At 48.3% G+C, this 21,761-nt stretch overlaps 1 protein-coding gene and 1 long non-coding RNA gene across 5 annotated transcripts in view; one reads left to right on the top strand and one right to left on the bottom strand.

The window, feature by feature from the left end:
* Positions 1-344: 344 nt before the first annotated feature.
* On the bottom strand, positions 345-21,157 carry LOC115505721. 3 transcript variants are annotated; one of them, XR_003966095.1, is made up of 5 exons: positions 19,343-19,464; positions 12,306-12,402; positions 12,057-12,206; positions 7,501-7,794; positions 345-1,240 (listed from the first exon to the last, which is right to left on the bottom strand). It is a non-coding gene; the product is annotated as an uncharacterized LOC115505721 (long non-coding RNA). The 3 variants fall into 3 exon arrangements; XR_003966096.1 differs by having other exon boundaries at positions 7,603-7,794; XR_004343142.1 differs by lacking the exons at positions 345-1,240; positions 19,343-19,464 and adding an exon at positions 20,953-21,157 and having other exon boundaries at positions 6,183-7,794.
* Positions 19,744-21,761, top strand: part of MAPKAPK2 (MAPK activated protein kinase 2) — a 44,505-nt gene continuing 42,487 nt past the window's right edge. The window contains exon 1 of one of the 2 annotated variants that reach the window (XM_030303480.1): positions 19,744-20,225. In XM_030303480.1, coding sequence (XP_030159340.1) covers positions 19,941-20,225 — 285 coding nt within the window. In that variant the 5' untranslated portion in view covers positions 19,744-19,940. The remainder of the gene's footprint in view (positions 20,226-21,761) is intronic. The other variant, XM_030303481.1, reaches the window with a different exon arrangement.

Below are 21,761 nucleotides of genomic sequence, written 5' to 3'. Positions count from 1 at the left end.
GACTGTTTCCACAGGGAAACTAATGGCATTTTTGCTACAGTTTCTTTCCTTCTTTCCTTCCTTCTACTGATAGCTTAAAAACTAAAATAAACCCAGTAGTGCGAATGGTCGCCTGAATGGTCAATGCTTTGGATAGGTGTACGGTCAGGACCAATGTTGCACAATGTGTTTCAAAATTGTTTTCAAGGGGCGTCTGAGGGGCTCATTCAGTGGAACATGTAGCTCTTGATCTCGGTGTTGCAAGTTCGAGCCCCGCATCGGGTGTAGAAATTACTTAAAAATCAAATATTAACAAAAAAAAAGTTTTTTCTAAGAATTTATGTTACTAAGGGTTACCTTTAAACTTTTTTTTTTTATTGTGGTAAGATGTATAGGATACAAAGTGTAGGATACAAAACTTTTTTTTTTTTTACCGTGGTAAGATGTATACGATACAAAATGTACAAACATCTCTAGTTCACGGAACATTAAAGTACTTTCACACTGTTGTGCAACCATCACCACTCCGCAAGCTTCAGAACTTTTTCATCATCTCAAACTAAAACTCTGTACTGGGGCCTGAATTTAACACAAGTACCTATGAGAACCTGCTGGGGTCCAGTTGGACCCTCAGACCTCCTAGTGGCTTTCTCTTCTGCTGCTGTCCCTAACCTGATCAGACCTGTAGTGGTCACTGTGTTCTGGCCCTTTCCTGGTAGGAATGACTCAGGTACTGATAACAGCAGAGAAGAGGGCTGCACCACAGTTGTTGAGTTTTGTAGCGAGAAGGGACCTCTAGGGATCCTCTGCATGGCCCTTCCACAAAGCAGAACCACAACTACCCCATAGCCTACCTCCATGCCTCAGTTAAGACTTGTTTAATGAATGGATGAATCTGGAAAGATAGACACTATCCTGAGAAAGGAGACTTCCTAGCTGGCTACTCATGGTCGTAGGGGGATGACAATGCATGTGCTTTGAGGTCAGAAAGATCTTTGTCCCTTTGTCTCTTGCTAAGTCTGTGGCTAGGTTTTCCTCTGTTACACCACGAATGGAAATAGTCATTCTTAACTCATGGTACGAGGCTTGAGCGAGGCAGTGCATATGAGGTGCTGTAGCAGAGACAGAGAGTAGTAGAAGTTCAATGATGCTCGTTCCCTCCCTTCCACCTGCCAGACACTCTCACAGATGCATCTCGGGAAACGACTTCCTCTTCTTTGACTCCATTTCCATTTCTTATTGGCTCCTTTTGTGTCAGATCCTAAGAAACAGAAGCTTCCCCATTACCTTTGCCTTTTAAAGCTAGGGTTCTATTAGTAAGAAAATGTGAAAGGGGAGTATTGTTTGTCTTTATCTGAAATTGAGCCTCCCAATTTCTATTTTATTGGATGTGGTTGTGATTTATTAATGTTATGTGTTCTCTTTCTCTCCTCCCCTCCCTCCCCATACAATCACCCATATAGGCAACTCCTCTCATACCCTACACTAAATTATCCTGTTTTTAACTGTTTTCAAATCCAAGAACTTGGTTACATTCCCCTGAGACAGAGGACAGAACTTACTATGGATACCCAGTATTTATTTTATTTTATTTATTTTATTTTATTATTTTATTTATTTTATTTTATTATTTTATTTATTTTATTTTTTTAAGTTTATTTATTTATTTTGAGAGAGAGAGAGAGAGAGAGAGAATGGGGGAGGGGCAGTGAGAGAGTATAAGAGAGAATCCCAAGCAGGTTCTGTGCTGTCAGCCTGCTGATGTGGGGCTTGAACTCATGAACCTGACCCAAAATCCAGAGTCGGATGCTTAACCGACTGAGCCACCAGGAGCTCCTCGTTTGTTTTTATTTATTGATTTTTTTTTCTGAAAGAGAGAGAGAGAGAATGGGGGGAGGGGGAGGGAGAGAAGGAGAGAGAAAGAATCTTAGGCAGTCTCCACACCGAGCGTGGAGCCCAATGTAGGGCTCAATCTCACGATCTTGAGATCATGACCTGAGCCAACATCAAGAGTCAGACACTTAACTGACTGAGCCACCCAGGCACTCCAGCACCCAGGTTTTAGTAGTAACCAGGTCCTATCATTCATTCTCAAAGATATTTCCTTCATCCACCCCTTCATCCCAATTACTTTGTACCTTTATTCTCACCTCCAGATACTAATATGAGGCCACAGAGTAAGTAATTTGTAGAAATCAAGTGATCTGGCTAAAATCAGTGGGCTGCAGGACTCTATCTTTTCTGGTAAGTAGTTGGAACACTTCAAACCCAAAGGAAAGTAATACACTTCAATTTTAAATCAATACTCATTGGGCATTGTGTTTATTCAAGGATTCTGGGAGCAGCATGGGCTTACAAAATCTGTAAATCTGATAATAGAGATTTCAAAACATTATTTGAGAATAGTCTCTTCACTGATTTCTGTCACTGTGTGTCCTCTCTTCAGCTGAATTTACACAAAACTTGCAGACTAAAGTTCTAAAAACAGCACTGGTGACTTTGGGCCCAAGGCTGTACTAGGGAACGTAGTCCATTTCTCTAGGCTCTGGGGATCTATTGAAAGATTTTTGAAGCTCTAGAATAACATATTCATATTTATATTTTTATTTTTTACTTTTTTGTAATGTGTATTTATTTTTGAGAGAGAGAGAGAGAGAGAGAGAGCATGAGCGGGGAGGGGCAGAGAGAGAGGGGACAGGGGGCTCCACGCTGGCAGAGAGCCCCATGCAGAGCTCGATCTCATGAATCACGAATCATGAGATCACGACCTCAGCTGAAATCAGATGCTCAACCGACTGAGCCACCCAGGCACCCCCAGATTTATATTGTTAAAAATTATTGGGGCAACGCTGAGAGAATGGACTGGAAAGAGAAAACCAGAAGCCAGTTAGGAAGCTGGTGCCATCATCCAGATAAAAGATGGCGAGTGCCTGAGGCAGGGAAGTGGCATAGTAGCAGAGAGGAAGAAAACTGGTAGAGAGGAGGGGGGACGAGCAGGAAATGGTCATTGAGTGTCAGGGATAAGAGGAGTGAGGACTATCAGACTCAGCCTTTGACAACCCAACAGATCGTGATCCCTTCTCTGAGCAGCAGAATGAAGCTGTGTGTGTGTGCACGTATGTGTGCACGTGTGCAGACGATGAAATCCATTTTGTAGCTGATGATTTAAGGTGTCTGGGAACGCCTAGTAATGGAAGTCCACAATGGGTATGGATTCAAGAAAATATTTGGGCTGGATTTGTAGATTTGGGGGTCCTGGGTACAGAGTTAGCTAATAGTTGAAACCTGAGAAGTAGCAGGGAATGATTGGAAAACGGTCAAAGAAGGAGCCCAAGACAGCACAAACACCTTAGGGACAGGTAGGAGTGAGGAGCCATTGAAGGCAACTGAGCAGTGGACAGGGAGGTAGAAGTCGAATTCAGTGTGAAGTCCTGAGAATCAAGGTAGAGGGAGGCTGAGGAAGAAGGGATGGCTCCACGCATTCAAAGCCAGCAAAGAGATCAAACTGAGGAAGTGAACTCGGGTGAGAAGGAGGAGGAAGGTGGCAGAGACAACAGCCTGACTGCGGTGGAGCTGAGGAGACACGAGATGAACTGGACACAGGCAACGCAGCTGCATGGCTCCTGCAGTGAGTCTGCTGGGAAAGGGAAGGGGAGAAATGGGGCAAGTGTAGGCAGAGGCAGGGCTGAGGGCTGGGGGTGCCTCCACATGGTACAGGATCGGGGGAGGAGTCCGCAGAGTGGGAGTCGGGGCACTTGCTGTCAGTTACCCGTGCAGAAACCAGCCCTCTCTTCCTGGGTGGTAGGCTTCTTCCTACCCTGAGAATTCCAGTTCCTTTTGTCCAGTGATTGGTTTAAGATAGACATGTGACCGATTTCAGGCCAATAAGATATAACCGGAAACCTGCTGAGGTTCTCTGGGAAGTATGTTTTCCCTTGATGAGTAACATAGTCACAGGAAGCGGGGGGGGGGAACCTTTAAAATTTATTTGTATGCTTGTAATATTTGTATATGTTTTACCCCTGCCTCTTTCGTTGCTCTGCTGAAGGCTGTCACTTGGGGGTGTGAACCTTAGAGCTGCTGCAGCATCCTTGCAAGAGTAAAGGGGTGAGCTGAGCTGGTGGGCGGGTACAGTCAGCCAAGGACAGCAAAGCAGGAGGATGGTAACACAGAGAGAGAGGGAGACACAGAATCCAAAGCAGGCTCCAGGCTCAGAGCTGTCAACGCAGAGCCCAAAGTGGGGCTTGATCCCATGAACTGCAAGATCATCGCCTGAGCGAAAATCAAGTCAGACGCTTAACTGACTGAGTCACCCAGGCATCCTGGGGGGCAGATCTTTCTAACAGTTCTAATTGGCCACATTTTTATTGTCATAGAAGATAGGGCTTTGGATGTCATGCTTTCCTCTGGAATTTAGGCAAAAGAGCAGTGCTCTCTTGACTGAGGATTCGAGAGGCAGAGCTGTATTCCAGACCATGGGGCCTGATAGAGATCCAGAGATGTGCAAACAAAGGAGGCAGGAGAGAAACACCCAGAAGGTGGAACACTCTTCTCAGGGCTCCTGAGGAAGGTACAGGTGTCTGGGAATTGAGTACCCACCCTGGAGAAATGTACAGTCCAGGGGAGAGAAAGTCCTAACATGTAACTAATAAAGACCGAGTGTAACAAGCACAGGGTTGGAAACAATGGGGGTTGAAGGAAATAGATCTAGTTAGCGGTTACTAGAATATTCTAGGTAAGCAAAAACTAGGCCAGTAGCCGGGGAGATGGAAAAGAGGGCAGGATACAGGACGCCTCGCTGAGATAGAATCAGCAAAAACTGCCAACCTGTTAGATGTGGGATGTGAGGAGAGGAATGGATAGAAAGACAAATCAACTCGTACAGCATTGAGAGAGGTCTTTAAAAATCCTCTAAATCAAGGGTGAAAACCAAACTGTCATTTCGCTATAGAAAACCTTCTTCAACAAAGCCAGACACAGACATTCAAGGCACTTGGGGGTAGGATGTGTTTTTCCCTTTTCCCTTTTCTTGTTCAGGAGTTGGACACACACCAGGGCAGAAGAGACGCCAGCCCCGGTGTTCCGCACAAGGATTCGTACAGGTCTATGCAGGGCCAGTTCTATGGGCGTGTGACCCATGCAGTCACACAGGGGCCCGTGTTTAGAGGACCCTGTGCTTGGTTTTAACGTTCTGCTACCGCTCTTTGAAATTCTTAATAAGCTCTGAACGAGGAACTCTGCATTTTCATCTTGCACTGGGTCCTGCAAATTAGGAGCCCGAGCCTATGGTAGTTGGTGCTGGGAAGAGAAGCAGAGGTTAGAGGCCAAAGAACGCAGTCCTTCGACAAGCTCTGCGATGCCGAGACAGCCAGGGTGGCCGTGGACGTGAAGAAGAACGTCCTAGCAGCCGGAGCCTACTGTACAGCATTGTTGTGAGTATTGCAACCAGCAAAAACACGGGAAGAGTTCAGAACAGCGTCTGGCACGTAGTGATTTGCTATTTAAGTGTTTGATGGCGTGATTAGCCCCTCTCTGCACCGACTCAACAGCTGACAGCTTGAGGTTATTCATTCACAGGGTCACAGTTAAATTTCATTTTCAGTTTTAGGGGCACCTGGGTGGCTCAGCTGGTTGAGTGTCTGACTTGGGTTCAGGTCATGATCTCACGGTTCGTGGGCTGGAGCCCCACATTGTTGGCTTTGTGAAGACAGCTCGGAGCCATTTTCGGATCCTCTCTTTCCCTCTCTCTCTTCCCCTTCCCCACTTGGGCTCGCGGGCTCGGGCACACACTGTCCCTCCCTCTCTCTCCCTCTTTCAAAAATAATCATTAAAGAAAATTTTTAAAATTTCATTTCCAGTTTTAACCTATCGCTCGCCATCCAGCTCCAGGCTGATGATTGATCTTCGGCGGGGGGGGGGGGGGGGGGGGGGGGGGGGAGGGGAGGAATCCAACAACAATAAATATCATAATAAATAAATGTGCACCATCGCATCCTGTCACCTTCCTGACAACGCTCTTTTATGTTTATTTATTTTGACAGAGAGGGAGAGAGAGAGAGAGCATAAATGGGGGAGGAGCAGAGAGAGAGAATCCCAAGTAGGCTCTGTGTTGTCATCGTTGAGCCCAATGCAGGGCTCAACGCAGGGCTCGAACTCACTAACCAAACTGTGAAATCATGACCTGAGTCGGACATTTAACTGCTTAACTGACTGAGCCACCCAAGTGCCCCTAAAAACAAATCTTGAGCTCCCTGCTTCCCTCCTCCCTGGATCTAAGGGAAGATTATGTCCCTGCTGTCATCAAGATAATGGCTCCTTCCCGCACTTCCCTCCACTTCCATCTGAGTCCCGAGAGCCTATAAAGTGTACAACCTTTGTCCTTTAGAGTACAGCTCTTGACTGGTGGTAAAAAATTAAAACCCTGGCCCAACACCTCTATTCCATGAACGCTTTTCCCAACCAAAGTCTGAAAGCTGTTCCTCCTACCCCCCCTAATCTTAGATGTTCCCAACATGTTCTTGGTAAGAGGGAACTCTCTCTTATTGTCCTAGGGTTTCAAGTCGGCAGGGACTGCACATTTTTTCCTTAGCTAAAATAGTTGTGGTTTTTCCTAAAAACTTTGCAAGTTCCCTGTAGACTTGGAAATTCCCTTCTTGGTTATAGCTCTTAATGGATGCAGAAGAATCCTGGCCTGGTCCTATCTTTCCTGCCGGTCTGCTTGCTGTGTGACTCTAGGAGGTCAGCCTAAACTCTCTGGGCCTCAATTCACAAGGATTTCCTTAGCTGGGGCAGATTGGAGAATGGAAAGTTTTGGGGAGGATTTATTTCCGGAGGACCTTGGAAGAAGAGATTTATAAATGTCTCTATGGTAAGAATAACCATTTGGGAAGCTAACAACCCATTTAGATCCCTCCTCTTGAAAAAAAAAATGAGTTTAATAATTTCCGCTGCTAATTACTAACCCCCACCCTCACCTCCATGCCTGCCTCCACTCCCGGCTGTTGATTGATGGAGTAGATAAGCTGTAGTCTCCCTCTCCCACCTATGTGCACACTTCTGACAGGCCCTAGATAAATAGGAGGCAGAGGCAAGTCCTTAGAATTATTATTATCATTATGATGATTATTATGCTTTCAGCATGAGAAACAGGAAGTGAAACTGACTAAAACATCCAGCGATAAATGCCTAGCCCCATCTCCTCCGCCAGACTTAAAGGCAGAGAAGAAGCCAGCCAAAGAAAACTGTGGGCCACAGACTCTGTCAACCCTGTGTGTGTGTGGGTGTGTGTGTGGGTGTGGGTGTGGGTGTGTGGGTGTGTTACAAGGACTGTCTCTGAATAACTAGTTTCCAGGACTTGTGATCTTTTACCCTCATTCTAATGTCCATGCTTCCTCCTTCATGTGATATCCTCAGGGGCCTTTCTTACGACTTCCTTCCCCATTTCCTAGAGAGAGCTTCCCATGGCTCTCAGAAGATGTTAAGAGGACCAGCCCAGTGAGTAACTGGTGCATCGGTACATACCTTGCCTGCCGAGGCCAGGTCTGAGCCCTACACCTTTCTCTGTCGCTTGATTTGTCCCCACGGCAGACAGATTTCCTGGGCCAGAGGCCTTTCTTCCCTCACCTTTCAGGGGAGCCCTGTTTTCTCTTCTGGCCTGGTCACCTGACACTTCATCTGCTTGGATGATTATTCACAGCCTTTGTCTTTTTCAGTAATCGATTGTGGACGAACGGTAGTCAGAAAACAGGGCATCAGGGCCAATGTAATTATCCCACGTTGACATTTCCATTTGCAGCACCGTGGCCTCTGGAAACTCTGAAAAATAGTGAAAATGACCTGATTTTCATACTACCTTGTTAGCGCAACTTCCCGTGGAGAAAAGAGGAGACAGCTGTGTGGGGAGAAAATGAACCAAGCTGGTGTTTCAGAAATGTCTTCTCATTTGGACAACGTTCTGAAAACTACAGAGGGGACAGATGAGGAAAATGCATCAGGAGAGGTAGCAAAGACAGAGAAAGAGCGAGCAGGGTGCCGGGCTCTTGTGCTAGTCCTGGGGCCCATGTCTTTTTATGGCTTTTGTACCAACATCTTGAGCCAGAGTAACAGAGTGTTGGAACTTTGCTTTGGGAAACGTATAACCATCGCAGTCTCCTTACGATTTAATAAGGTCCCAGTGAAGCCTACCCAGGGGTTGGGATGGCGCTGAGGCCACAACACGGTAACTGACAGAAGAAGAAAACTCCAGCATAGAGCTCTATACCCCAAGTTGTGACGACAGTTGTCTGCCTCCGGATCGTCCCCTTCCGGCTGGCCCTGCTCCCTGTCCAGGAGACCGTGGTGCCTAGGAAGACACTGTTGAGTCCTGGCTTCCTGTGTTCAAACCCCCATTCCAGTACTTCCCGTAAGTCACTAAGATTCACTGGGCCTCAGTTTCCTCATCCGGACCCCTGGAAGGATATTAGTAACACCTACCCTATAAAGGTGTTGTGGAAATTGATTGGATTAACACATGGAAAGCACTTAGAAACCCCATCAGGAAGACACTAAACCATATGGGGGCCATTGTCATGATTTTGTCTCGTGTGCCACCCTCCATTCCATCCATCCAGGAGAATGTAAGTGTCACATTCTGTGACAAGCATTGGGTGAGTCGCTAGGGATGGAAAGTTTGCAAAACATAGATCTCCGGGGGCTTCGCTCTCTCTGCAGGGTTTCTCTTCTTAACAGAAAATAGGTGGTGCCGCACTGACTCCCATTCTTCTTGGTTCCTTGACCCTGTTCCTTGACCCTGTTCCTTGACTGCCTTCATTTGCTGCTACTGCTCCCCTGCTCTTTCCCTCCCCAACTCTGCAGAAGATAGGTCCCAGATGTCTCAGCCAAAAAAGGCCCCAGCGTCCTGATAGGCTCTTCTCTGACTTGTCCTGGTGAGGGAGCCCTGGGAGGGGCAGGGCCCCAGGGAGGGTGCTGGTCTTTCTGCTCAGCGGCTCCCCCTTCCCAGGCCCTGGGCTCCTCCACACACACTCTGGAGAAGCTGGAGGAGGGCCACCAGGCTCTGTAATAACCACACTTCCTCGTGGTAAACAAGAACCAGATTCCTGGGGAGTGACGCGGGCGGGAGCCCTGTGGCCGATCAAGGCAGCCGTGTGACTTGAAGGAACACCTCTGCTTGGCCTTGACCTGTCTGGGGAAGGTTGAGGGGAAGGCTGCCCACATGTCCCTCTTTGCTACCCTTGCAGCCGTACTCTGAGCTACGGGGTCCTTCACACCGAGTGGCCCTGCAGACTCTGGATCTGGCATCCTGGCTCGGTCTCACAATCAGGGAACATCTGCCCCGTGTCTCCTGTGTCCGCATTTGTCTCACCCTCTTCCCTACTCCTGTACCTAACTCCCACCCTTGGGTGCCTCCCCGTCCCCCCCGCACCCTGCACGAGGAATCGTATGCTTCCCTCACTGTTGCCAGAAGAAGCCTCACAATCCCAGGAGGATGGCTTGATCCCAGGAACTCAAGAGTGAAGGCTGCAGTGGAGGCTGGGCCGGCCCACGAGCTGCCTGGGCCTTCTGACTTTGGGTGGCTGGTCCAGAGCTTCCATCTGAACAGCGTGACTTGGGAGTTTAGGATCTGATGTCTCAGGAATGGAGGCCAGATAGGGTCCCTGCTAGTTCTAGTTCCTGGGTGGAAGGTTGGACTGGCTCAAAGACCTCTAGAAAGGGCTCCACAAGAAAGGGGGGGGGGCAGAGAACTGGTAGCTGAGGGCTTAGGACGGGAGGGGGCAGTTTATTAGATATCTTTTTGGGCGTTTGCATTTTGTTCCATGTGAATGTACTGAAGTTTCCAAAATCAAAAAAAAGACTTCTGTGAGTTGGTAAATCTGTATGTTAAGTTATAGAGAAGTGTCCCTTGACCCTTGTCCCCTTGACGGTGAGACATCCAGCTTAGACTTCAGGCTTAGAAGGGCCGTTAGAGGCGGGTGGCTGCTCAGGTCTGGGATTTTCCCAGCGTCTGAATGATTTGCAATGTTGCACTGGAAGGAGAGGCGTTGCTGAGCACATTGGTCCAGGAGGAGAAAGGACGTACCTGCTGTGCTCCTGTGATCCCTCCGGGTCTGGAAGGCCAGGAGTCTCCCATCTAAAGGACCGCAGGAGCCCGGCTCCACCCAGAGAGGTCAGCCGGGCAGGCCATTTGTGTTACCTCGGTCCCTGGGGGTCCACAGGGAGGGGGTGGGCCAGTGCCAGCACCCTGGAGACCCAGTGTCTTCTCTGAACGTGCCAGAAGCCACCTCAGTTTTCCAGGCATTGTGTATTAGTCTTAAAACTTGTTTCTTTAAAAACATTTCTCTCCTTGGGGCATCAGCGTGGCTCAGTCGGCTAAATGTCTGACTTCGGCTCTGGTCATGATCTCATGGTCCGTGGGTTCGAGCCCCACGTCAGGCTCTGTGCTCACAGCTCAGAGCCTGGAGCCTGCTTCAGATCCTGTGTCTCCCTCTCTCTCTGCCCCTCTCCTGCTCATGCTCTGTCTCTGTTTCTCAAAAATAAATAATCGTTAAAAATTAAAAAAAAAAAAACTTTCTCTCCTTTTTATTCTCAATCCTTACATTCATGTAACGTGTTGAAATTTGCATAGCACTTGCGCATATGTTACCGACGGCTCCCTATTGCCCAAGTCCAAAGCTTTAGTAGAACTTCTAATCTTTATATCTGCCTCCCACCTCACATCTTGACACTTTCCCACACACATCCTATATTCCAGCCCATGCCGACCACCTGTTGCTTCTACGAGCCACACAATGTCACCTTTCTCTCCATTCCATCATTCAGTGCTACCTCTTTCTCCTCCCCTTCCATGAGAACTCTTGCCCGTCTTTAGATGCCTAAGTCAGATGTCACCTCCTCGGGGAGGACTTTCCGGATGAATCTGTCTTGTTTATGAGTTCAAGAGCACCATACTTAAACCCTCTCAAGGGCCACCTGGTAAGGCGGCTATTACCAAAACTGAAACCAACCAAACCAACGCTAGAAAGTAATGGGTGTTGGTTAAATGGAGAGACACAAGAACTCTTGGCACAGCTGGTGGGGATGTAAAAGATGCAGCTGCTATGGAAACAGCACAGGAGGCGGTTCTTAAAAAGATTGAAACAGAATCATCATATGATCTAGCAATCCTGCTTCTGGGGATAGACCCCAAAGCATGGAACGCAGAGGCTCCAACAGGCATTTGTACATGGTGCTCGCAGCAGCCAAAGTGTGGAAGCAAACAGGTGTCCACTGAGGGAGGGACGGATAAACAAAAGGTGGTTCATACATACAATGGTGTATGCATACACAGAGCCTTAAACAAAGAAGGACATTCGACACATGCTACAACATGGCTGAATCTCAAAGACATTATGTTCGGGGAAATAAGCCAGTCACAAAAGAACAAATACTATATTTGTATGTATATTTGTATATATGTTCATATATGTGTGTGTGTGTGTGTGTATATATATATATATATATATATACACATGCATATAAGCCAGTCACAAAAGAACAAATACTATATTTGTATATATATTCGTATGTGTATATATTCATATATGTGTGTATATATATACACACATGTATATAAGCCAGTCACAAAACAAATACTATACTTGTATATATATTTGTATATGTGTACGTATATATATATATATATACACACATATATATACGTACACACATACATATATACATACACACATACATATACACACATATATGTGTGTGTATATATACATATATACGCATATATGTATACACATATGTATATATGTGTGTATACACACATATGTATGTATGTATGTATGTATACACATACACACATATGTATATATATACATACACACACATATATATATATATACATAAAAAACTTCTTCTCCAGGCACCCAAGGCCTGTCAGGGGCATCAGGGCATCCCCATGCCCAGCACAGTACTTGGCACTAATCGGTGCCACCCAGTCCATCTTTATTGATACGAGACGGGCACAAAGTTGATGGTGTGTGTGGGGGGGGCATCTGCAGGTAGGTCTCAGGCTGGGCCACATTCCAACTCACCTCTTTCAGCACATCCAAGTTTCCTCTGCACCTGCCGCTCCACTGGAGGGGGGGCGGGGCTCTAGCTATCTTTCCAGCACCGTGGGGAGACCCTTGCCAGCATCAGCGAGTGAGCATCCAGGAGTGACAGGGACTTGCCTGCAACATGTGCTACACGGGTCACACAAAAGGAAAAACTTACCCTCGTGTTATAACGAGGCACCGGAAGTCCTGAGAGTGTGAGGTTTTTAGGGTCACACACCTACCTACCTATATGGTGCTATAGTTGTGGTCTTTGGAGGAAGGAGACAAATGAGGTGATTGCCATATGTCCTTTTCATCTCCACAGTATTACAGCTTTCATAGCCTAAGAAGATAGGTGGGGAAAAAATTAGCTCCTACCTCTGTCATGAAATGAGCAAAACCAAAACAAAACATAGTATATGTACTACATATACCTCACATATTTAGGTCCTCCCTCAAAAGCTTATATGTGCTAGGATCCCAAACTCATTAATGCTTCATTGACTTTACTCAATGCCTTTACCTCTCCTAGAGGGAGAATCTTTGGAATCAGAGTAAACTGCAGGCCGCAGAGTGTGTTTCCTTCTCCTGAACCATGCACACAGGCTGAGATGGCATCCCCAGAGAGGCCTGGCAGGTGTCAGGTGGCTGGACCACTTACAAGAGCATTTAGGACCACAGACTTTGACATATGTGGGAACAGCATGAGTCTGAAGTCTGGCTCTTCCCACTCCAGCGTGATGACTTCGGCCAGGTATTTAACCTTTCTGGGCCTCGGTGGTTTCCGTGATCCAAATGGCAGAAATACTACTACTCACAGCCTTGTTGAGAGGATGGAAGGAGATAATTGGCACGAGAATATCTACTGCAGTATCACGGCTCACGTTTATAGAGGTCAGTTACTATGTGTGGGTAACAGTTCATAATGTTTCATGTGTATTTAAGTTAGGGAATTATCACCCCCTTCATTATAAAAAGTGCGTTCTGAGGTGTGGTTAATATGGCAAGTGGTAAGTGGTGGAGATGGGAGTTGAACTCAGAATTTGATTCCCCCATGCTCTACTGCCTGAAAATTACCTTCTCATGTGAAGCTAATATCATCATACCCTTAGGAAACCACTAGACATTCCACACACACGCTAGCACACCTCTTCTCCCCCTTTCCTACCTTCCCACTTTACTTTTCTTGTTTTTTTTTAATGTTTACTTATTTATTTTTGAGAGAGAGAAAGAGACAGAGAAAGAGACAGAGAGAGAGAGAATCTAAAGCAGGCTCCAAGCTGCCAGTGTGGAGCCTGACACAGGGCTCAATCCCACGAACGGTGAAATCTTAACCTGAGCCAAAATCAAGAGTCAGACACTCAAGCAACTGAGCCATCCAGGCGCCTCTCTGTATACTTTTCTTAAGTGATGGAGGGAGCAAAAAAAACCCCCAAAAAACCAAAAACCTGGGGACACAAGATTACCAGGAAAAGATGAAATGACCTCCTGGGTTGACACACTCTGGTTGTGTCCCTGGATGTCCCCTTTTCCTTTCTCCCTTCCCCAGTTCACTCTCCAGGCTGAATGCTCATCTGAGTTGTAACTGACATGCTCAATACAGGGTAGTTTGAAGGGGCAAGACTGACTACAGGGACAGGGATCACAGCCTAGTGCCATTTTGAATGTGGTAGAATATTTACCTCTTTTCCCTCCATTTCCCATACTAACCTGCAGAATTTATAATTAGGCATCTTGTAGTCCTGATTAGCCTCATTTGTGGTCCCTTTAGACATGTTATGTTTGTTGATGGGCAGAGGCTAAATTTCCATTCCCCTCTGGGTACTTCCTTCTTTCTCTTTCCATTCCCATTCTTCCCCTCTAGTCCAGCTGCTCCCTGCTATGGCATTAAACCCTCAAAGGTTGGGGTACAGACAAAGGCATCGGGGGGTGGGGGAGCAGAGCATTTCTTCCCCTCTGGGAAGCCCTCAAGTAGGGCATTGTCGGCAGCATTTGCTTTGGGTAGAATTTCTTGCTGTGGACCAGCTCTTAGCACTTTCAGAGATTTCAGAAATTTTTGTAACTAATGGTTCTTCTGTATCTGTTATCCTTGAAGACATTGAAGACCCTCATTTTACCAAAGAATTACTAGCCTATGACATGAAGACTGCTTATCTCTCCCTGGTCCCAAAATCATTTTCCTTCCCAACGGTGAGTTTTCAGTGGACAGATCTTTTCCTGTGAATCACGCTCCCTTTCTTCAATGTTCTGCTTTTTGCCATGCTAGCATTAGATACAAAGTCTACTTTATATGTGTGCCTATGGGTATCCAACAGCCAGTGGATGATTCTGTCTCATCAAGAGCATGCTATCTGAAAATTTTCAAGAAATTCACCTCCATAGATCCCTACCCTCTGTCATCCAGTCATAATGTCACAGCATAATAAAATAGGAGATGTTTACTCTCTGATGGTGTGAAGGCCGGGTAGGGGAAGCTTGGAGAAGAGAGTTCACTGTGGAGTCATATTTATCCCATAATATAACCAAGCTATGCAAATTAACATAGACCTATACTAGAAGGTTGAAGGAAATTGAAATGTGGGAGATTTAAAGTATATCTGAAAATGGAAACTATAGCCCATAGCTCTTTGGGCCATTCCTGCCCAGAAATGGCATATACTATCTTTCTGACATCAAGAAGGATTTGTGGGTATATGTCTGCTCAGGGTTTAGACTGGGGGCCATGATCATGGACTTTGGGTCACAAAGAACTGGGTTCTGTCCTTTGCTAACTCTGTCACCCTAGGAAAGTTATTAATTTCTCTAGGACTCAGTTTCCTTTCCTAAAAAATAAATAAATGAGGATAACAGTACATACCCCATAAGGCTATATAATAGGTAGGATAAGTAAGAGTTAAGTTTGGGAGTGATAGAAAACCTGGTATATCAGTTACTATAACAAGAAGGACATTTATTACTCTTTTATATAAAAGTCTCGGTAAGTGTGTCAGGGTTGATATGATGGATGCTTGCTTCCCAGGACATATGCTGCTTTTATCCTTTCGTTCTGTCATCCTCAACCTATGGCCTCTATTTCATGATCCAAGATGGCTCCTCAAGCTCCAGCCATTAAATTTTCACTCCAGCCATTGGGGAAGAGAAAAGAGGAGGAGAAGGAGAAGGACTACCTCTACCTTTCAACCCCTTCCATTTACAAGTCATTGGCTAGAACTTAATCTCATGAACACAACCAGCTGTAATGGAGGCCGGGAAATGTAATTTTTAGTCCAGGCAGTCATGTGCTTAGCCAAACATTGGAAGGTCTTTACTATTAAAGAGGGGGAAATGGGTATTGGCTCAAATACCTAGCAATCTGCCACAGATCTTTATGAGATGTAAGTAAGATGATGCACAGAGTAAGCACCCAATCATCACCATTACCATCACCATCATCATCATCATCCCCATGAGAATGTGGAGAATACTTTGAAACCCATCACCAGATGTTTATTTTAACCTCATCTTGTTAATAATGTCATTCTTATCCACCTCCCTTTTAAGACACTATTAGTTTTTTTTCTTTTATGAAGGTCAGACACTTATACCTTATGAAATAAAATTATGGAAAGCAAGAGAAAACTGAGGAAAACAAGGGAATGGTGAACACGGGATTCTAGATAATGGTTCTCTTTGACGGTGGAAACAGAGGTGGGGTGGTATGGGGATGGAGAAACCACCTAGTTATTTCATTGTCAAAGCCCTCGTTTTTATTTTGGGCAGGAGATTCACAGGAGACTCTTGCGTTGTTAAAAATAATGAATAACCAGGGGCGCCTGGGTGGCGCAGTCGGTTAAGCATCCGACTTCAGCCAGGTCACGATCTCACGGTCCGTGAGTTCGAGCCCCGCGTCGGGCTCTGGGCTGATGGCTCAGAGCCTGGAGCCTGTTTCCGATTCTGTGTCTCCCTCTCTCTCTGCCCCTCCCCCGTTCATGCTCTGTCTCTCTCTGTCCCAAAAATAACTAAACGTTGAAAAAAAAGAAATTTAAAAAAAAAAATAATGAATAACCAAATAAAAGCGGAGATACCTGGACCAATGATCCAATGTTGGGGCTGTGTTGTGAATCAAGGATTATAATTAATCTGACTCTATGCAATGAGGTCTTTAACGTTTATTTATTTTTTTTGGGAGAGAGAGAGACAGAGCATGAATGGGGGAGGGGCAGAGAGAGAGGGAGACACAGAATCGGAAACAGGCTCCAGGCTCTGAGCCATCAGCCCAGAGCCTGACGCGGGGCTCGAACTCACGGACCGCGAGATCGACCGCGAGATCGTGACCTGGCTGAAGTCAGACGCTTAACCGACTGCGCCACCCAGGCGCCCCTCAATGAGGTCTTTGAATTGTACAATATCACATGGCATATGTCTGTATGTCAATAATAGACAAAAATAGTGCTTTCTATCTGCATAGAGCTTTAACTTTTGAAGTGCTTCTACACATCCATAAAAACTGCTTAAGAAGTTCATTACACGTGGCTGAGGGCTTGGAATTATAAAAATAGGACTTTGGACTTGTGCGTCCTAAGGGAAAATCATTTATTTTATTCTTACAGTAGTTTTGTGAGGCAGGCAGGACAAATGTTTTATCACTATTTCACAGATGAGAAAGAAGGAACTGAGAGGGCAAGGGACTCCAATGAGGTTGTATGGCTAGTTGGTCAGCAAAGGAACTTTAGACTAGATCTCTTGCCTAGTGCTTCTTCCTTTACGCGAGCTCACTCCCGGTTATTACGCATCTGTTAGGCATTTATTCTGTGTTACATGCCAGGCACACCATGCCGATATGTTTGTGTTTACGTAGGTGCGTGTTTTCCGGGTACTGTGTGCAGTTTATGCGATCTCTGTGCACACGCACACATACACGTCCTTGTTGTCCTTGTGTGCCCCGAGGCCTAAGTGGCCCATGTAACTCCAGGAGGAATCCCCAGCTGGGGTTTCAGTTGTCTTGTTATTCCTAGGTCACTGGGCTTCAGCATCTCCCCAGAGCCCCAGCTAGTTAGGAAGGCAGCTTTGGTATCAGGGACAGATCTCCAGGCAGTGGGCACAGAGCACAGCAATGCTTTAATAAAAGAAGAAGAAGAAGAAGGAGAAGGAGAAGGAGAAGGAGAAGGAGAAGGAGAAGGAGAAGGAGAAGGAGAAGGAGAAGGAGGAGAAGAATTTCCTGATTATTTCTAGTTTATGAAGAAATGATCATAAACACTATCTCATTAAATTCTCATTGTGTTCATAAACACAATCTCATTAAATTCTCACTCAGCCCTGAAGTCCATGTTATTATTTTTCTCATTTGCTCAGACACAAAGAGAGGATAAATGGCTTGCTCAGGGTAACTCAACCCGAGGGCAGACTTGAACTCAGGTCACTTGTCTCTGAATTCTTTTCTTTCTGCTGTGCCTTCCATCTCTGCAAAGGCAAAAAAAGACCCTTATCTTTCTTCTAGTGGTGTGGGGAGAAGCTGTGAAAGCTCCATGCCAAGCAGTAGAACACCCCTAGTGACACCCTCTGTGGACAGAAAAAGAACAACTCAGAGGGCGGAGCAGCCCCAGACCGAGGACCTTCAATCAACAGAGAAAAAGACGGAGTAGCTGGGGCTTTCCACCTCCCTCTCTCTGCATCCTTTCTTGTCTCAGTCCTCTGGTATCTCCGGTGTGTGCCTCGGGGAGGCGATAGCCATACTACTAAACTGGAGAGGTCAAGGTGTTTTCCAATCTCTGTGGCCTTAGACAGTCTCTTTGTCTTTTAAGAGTCAGGGGGTTGGGAGAACTGTCTCACCACAGGCATCCTCGGCTACTGCAGCCACAGGTGAATCCCTCCAGCTCCCAGACTTGTGTCTGTGCCACTTTGGCCAAGCTGTTCGCCTGCACGGGTCTGTCTTCTCCACCGATTAACACCATCTACCAACTGCAAGGCTGAGCATGGCTTCTTGTATACAGTCAAGTTGTGCACTAAATGAACTCTGCTTCAAAAGAGCCAATATTTATGTTAGGGGAACTGGCCCCAGGGAGTGAATCCTGCTGCCCTCCCTGGAAGGGAGACTCCTGCCTTTTGCTCTACCTCTTAATCCTTCCCTGCCTGGGCTCAGTCCCAAGGCCTCCTGTCCTCAGGATATCCCATTGTTTTCTCCCTATGCTGGGTGTCCTTGGACAAGGGGGCTCTGGAGTATCGGAGGGACATATTAGGGGCCATGTGTGGCTATAACTCAAGCCCCATTTTTAACATTTTATTTTATTTAGTTTTTTTTTGAGAGAGAGAGAGAGAGAGAGAGAGAGAGAACCCCAAGCAGGGTCCGGGCTTTCAGCCCAGGAGGTTTGATTCCCCCCGACTGTGAGAGCATGACCTGAGCGGAAATCAAGAGTTAGTTGCTTAATGGACTGAGCCACCCAGGCGTACCCATTCTTACTTTTGCATTACCGGTAATCAAGCTGAGGTTTTGTGTTCACCTGTCTGGTCTTTTTTCTCAACTGTTCTTAGAACAGGGAGGAGGTCAGCAGGGATGTATTAGATGATCATCCCCCACACCCATCAGAATGCGTATAGAGGCCCTCCAGCAGCTTATAGTTAGGGCCTCCCCAGTCGCCTCCCCCTGATCTGGGCTACTATGGGCCCAGCTAGATCCTTGGTATCTTCCGCAGAGATATGGCGCTAATCTGGACTAGACCTCAGCTTCTTAAAAATACCCACTTCTCCTAATAGGCGTAACCCAGGGACTAACTTTTCCACGCTAGAAATCAGACCCTAGTCTGATCCAGACCTTCCTTTTGTTTCACCGTCTTATCTAATTCCACAGCGCTGCAGAAAGGTATTGCTTTTCCTCCCACTGAGGGAGAGGTGCAAAGGCTTGCCCAGGGTCACACAGGAAGTCTGAAGGTCAGTCTATCCTTCCCCTCCCCCCCCCCCGCAGTTTCCTTTCTTAGCTAATTTACATGAGAAACAGTTCAAAGTTATAATTGCTACATTGTTCAAAGTTACACAATGATTAAATCTTTCGCTGACAAATTCATGAGAAAAGAAATGCAAAACTCAGAGGAAAATGGTCCAGCTAAGAACATGTTTAATATTTGCCTCACACCTATTTCTAGGAGGAAGGGCCTCTGTAATTCCCTGTAATTCATGCTCACGCCGCTTACACTTACTAGTCGGTCACCTCTCTCCTTCAAAATACACCCCTTCTTCCGATTGGCTGCTGCCGTCTAAAAGAGCCAGACGACTGGAGAAAAGTGGGTTTTCTATCTGAATTATGCGCCTACCTTCATACGCCTCCTTCTTCTCTTGGCTTGCCCCTGATCAATCACGAACCGGGGTGTCTCGGCCCCCACTCCCCTTTAGCGACCCCGCCCCCAGGCCGCTGCCCCGGCCAGCCACCCTCCGTCCGCACTCGGGAAGGCTCGCGTCCTCCCCTTTAAGGCCAGCCCCGCCCCCGCGCCCACGCCTCCTTGGCCCCGCCCCGCCTCCCGAAGCCCGGCCCCTCCGGCCCTCCCCTTTAAGGACCGGCCCCGGACGCAGACGAGGCTGTGACGCGGCCGCCGGCCCCCGGGCTGGGTACATTGTCGCGCGGCCGCTTCCCCCCGGGCCGGGCCCCCCGCCGTCCCGCGGTCCCCTGAGCGCCAGGCCCCCGGGGGGGGAGGGCGGGAGGGAGGGAGCAGGGCTGGTAGGCGCCAGCGGCGCGCGGCGGGACCCACGGAGCCCCGCGACCCGCCGAGCCTGGAGCCGGGCCGGGGCGGGGAAGCCGGCTCCAGCCCGGAGCAAACTTCGCCGCCGGGCGGGGGGTGGCGGGGACCCCGTCCGGAGTCGGAGGAGGGGGCGGCCGCGGGCCCTCCCGCCTCTGCTCCCGCGTCTCCGGGCACCATGCTGTCCAACTCTCAAGGCCAGACCCCACCGGTGCTGTTTCCCAACCCGCCGCCGCCGCCGCCGCCCCAGCCCCCCGCCCCGGCCCAGCCTCACCCCCCGACCCAGCCGCCGCCGCAGCCCCCGCAGCAGTTTCCCCAGTTCCACGTCAAGTCGAGCCTGCAGATCAAGAAGAACGCCATCATCGACGACTACAAGGTCACCACCCAGGTCCTCGGACTGGGTATCAACGGGAAAGTTTTGCAGATCCTCAACAAGAGGACCCAGGAGAAATTCGCCCTAAAAGTAGGTTCGGGGGCCGGGGGAGGGGAGGACGGGCACGGACGGAGGCGGGGGTGGGGGGGGGTGTCCCGGGGACGACCCCCAGCGCTCCGAGCGCCAAAGCGCACGGTCGCCCGGCGCGATCGCGCGGACCCTGCCCGAACCCGGCGACCGTCCGTCCCGGCCGCGGCGGGGTTGTGGGTCCCGGGCGCCCGAGGGGAGCCAAGTGCGCGGCCGGGGGCGGGCGCGCCGCGGGGAAGGTCAGGTCCGCGCGGACCACGCCGCCCAGACCGAGTTTCCGGTCACCTCCGGGTGTGAGTGGCGGGACCCGAGAGGACTCGTGAGCACTCTGCCATTTTGGGGTTTGAGCGGGATCCAGCCGAGTCGCAACGGTTGGCTTCGGGACCACTTCTGCTAATTTCACCCTGGCTCGAGGAAGTGATTTTCGAGGCTTGTGGTTCCCCATCCTCTCCTCCCTCCTCTCTTTCTTTCTGCGGGCACAAAAGGCCCATTACTCATTGAGCTGGTTGGTCGGTTAGTTTGGAGAAGTCGGATCTCAGAGGTTTATTTAGCCTCGCTCCTTATTTGGGAGCCGGAATGTGTGATTTCACTTCCCTGGGCCTCCCGAGTGCGGCCATGCCGCCTTGGGGCGCGCCGGCCCGGGAGGTGCCAGCCTGGAGATTCCGCGGGGACACCGCCCCCCGGGCGCGGGGGAGGGACTGTTTTGATCCGAGAGCAGGCCCCCTCCTACCTTCAGTGTCTGTGAGGCTCCAGATGGGAGGCCAGCAGGCTCCGGCGCGATGTCTGCTGTTTCCATAGCTCCATTGATCATTGTGAACCGGGTGTCTAAACCACGGCTTGGCCCGGTGCTGATTCCGCAAATCAGGGATGGCCACCTGAGCCCTGGACGTGGGCGATTGGTGGACAGTACGACGGAGCGTTTTCCTTGAGCCGGGGAAACCCAACCTCTTTTTTCTTTTTTTTTTTTTTAAGGGGGGGTGTGGTGGTTTCGGGGGGGGGGGGGTTGGGGAATGAGGAGTTAGATGAGAATACCTAGTTCAGAAGTTAAACAGAACGGACTTGGAGGCCTGATAAGGTGGGTGGGTCCCCAGTGCAGCGTGAGCCGGTGTTCAGGGTCACTTAAAAAGGTTTTCCCCCCTCAGACAGGTTTCAGATCAAACCACATCTCTAAAGGTGACACATTACGCCTATTTCCCCTGGGGTGTCTTAATGATTGGAGGAGGAGAAAAATACTTCCTGTGTTATATTTTTCTCTTCCCCCTCATGCCTCCCCTCCTCAGCTAGCTGTATTTCAGCTATTAATACAACTCAGATAGGTGTGATGGGCGGAACTGTTGGAATATATAATTCGATGTAATAAAAGGCTGGCACTTTGCATTCCATGTGCAATTTCCAGATTTTCAGGCCTCTAAAATCATTTTCCTGCTGCTTTCATCCTCTTGGGGGAGAGCTTTCAGCTAGTCCCAACACTGTCAGATTTCTTTGGTTTCTACTCTGAGCTGTTGCTGTGGGCTTTTAGCTGTTGTGACTTAGACCCCT

This window comes from Lynx canadensis, chromosome F1, assembly GCF_007474595.2.
Source record: "Lynx canadensis isolate LIC74 chromosome F1, mLynCan4.pri.v2, whole genome shotgun sequence".
NCBI classification, from domain to species: domain Eukaryota; kingdom Metazoa; phylum Chordata; class Mammalia; order Carnivora; family Felidae; genus Lynx; species Lynx canadensis.
This window is presented reverse-complemented; position numbering and strand designations above follow the sequence as displayed.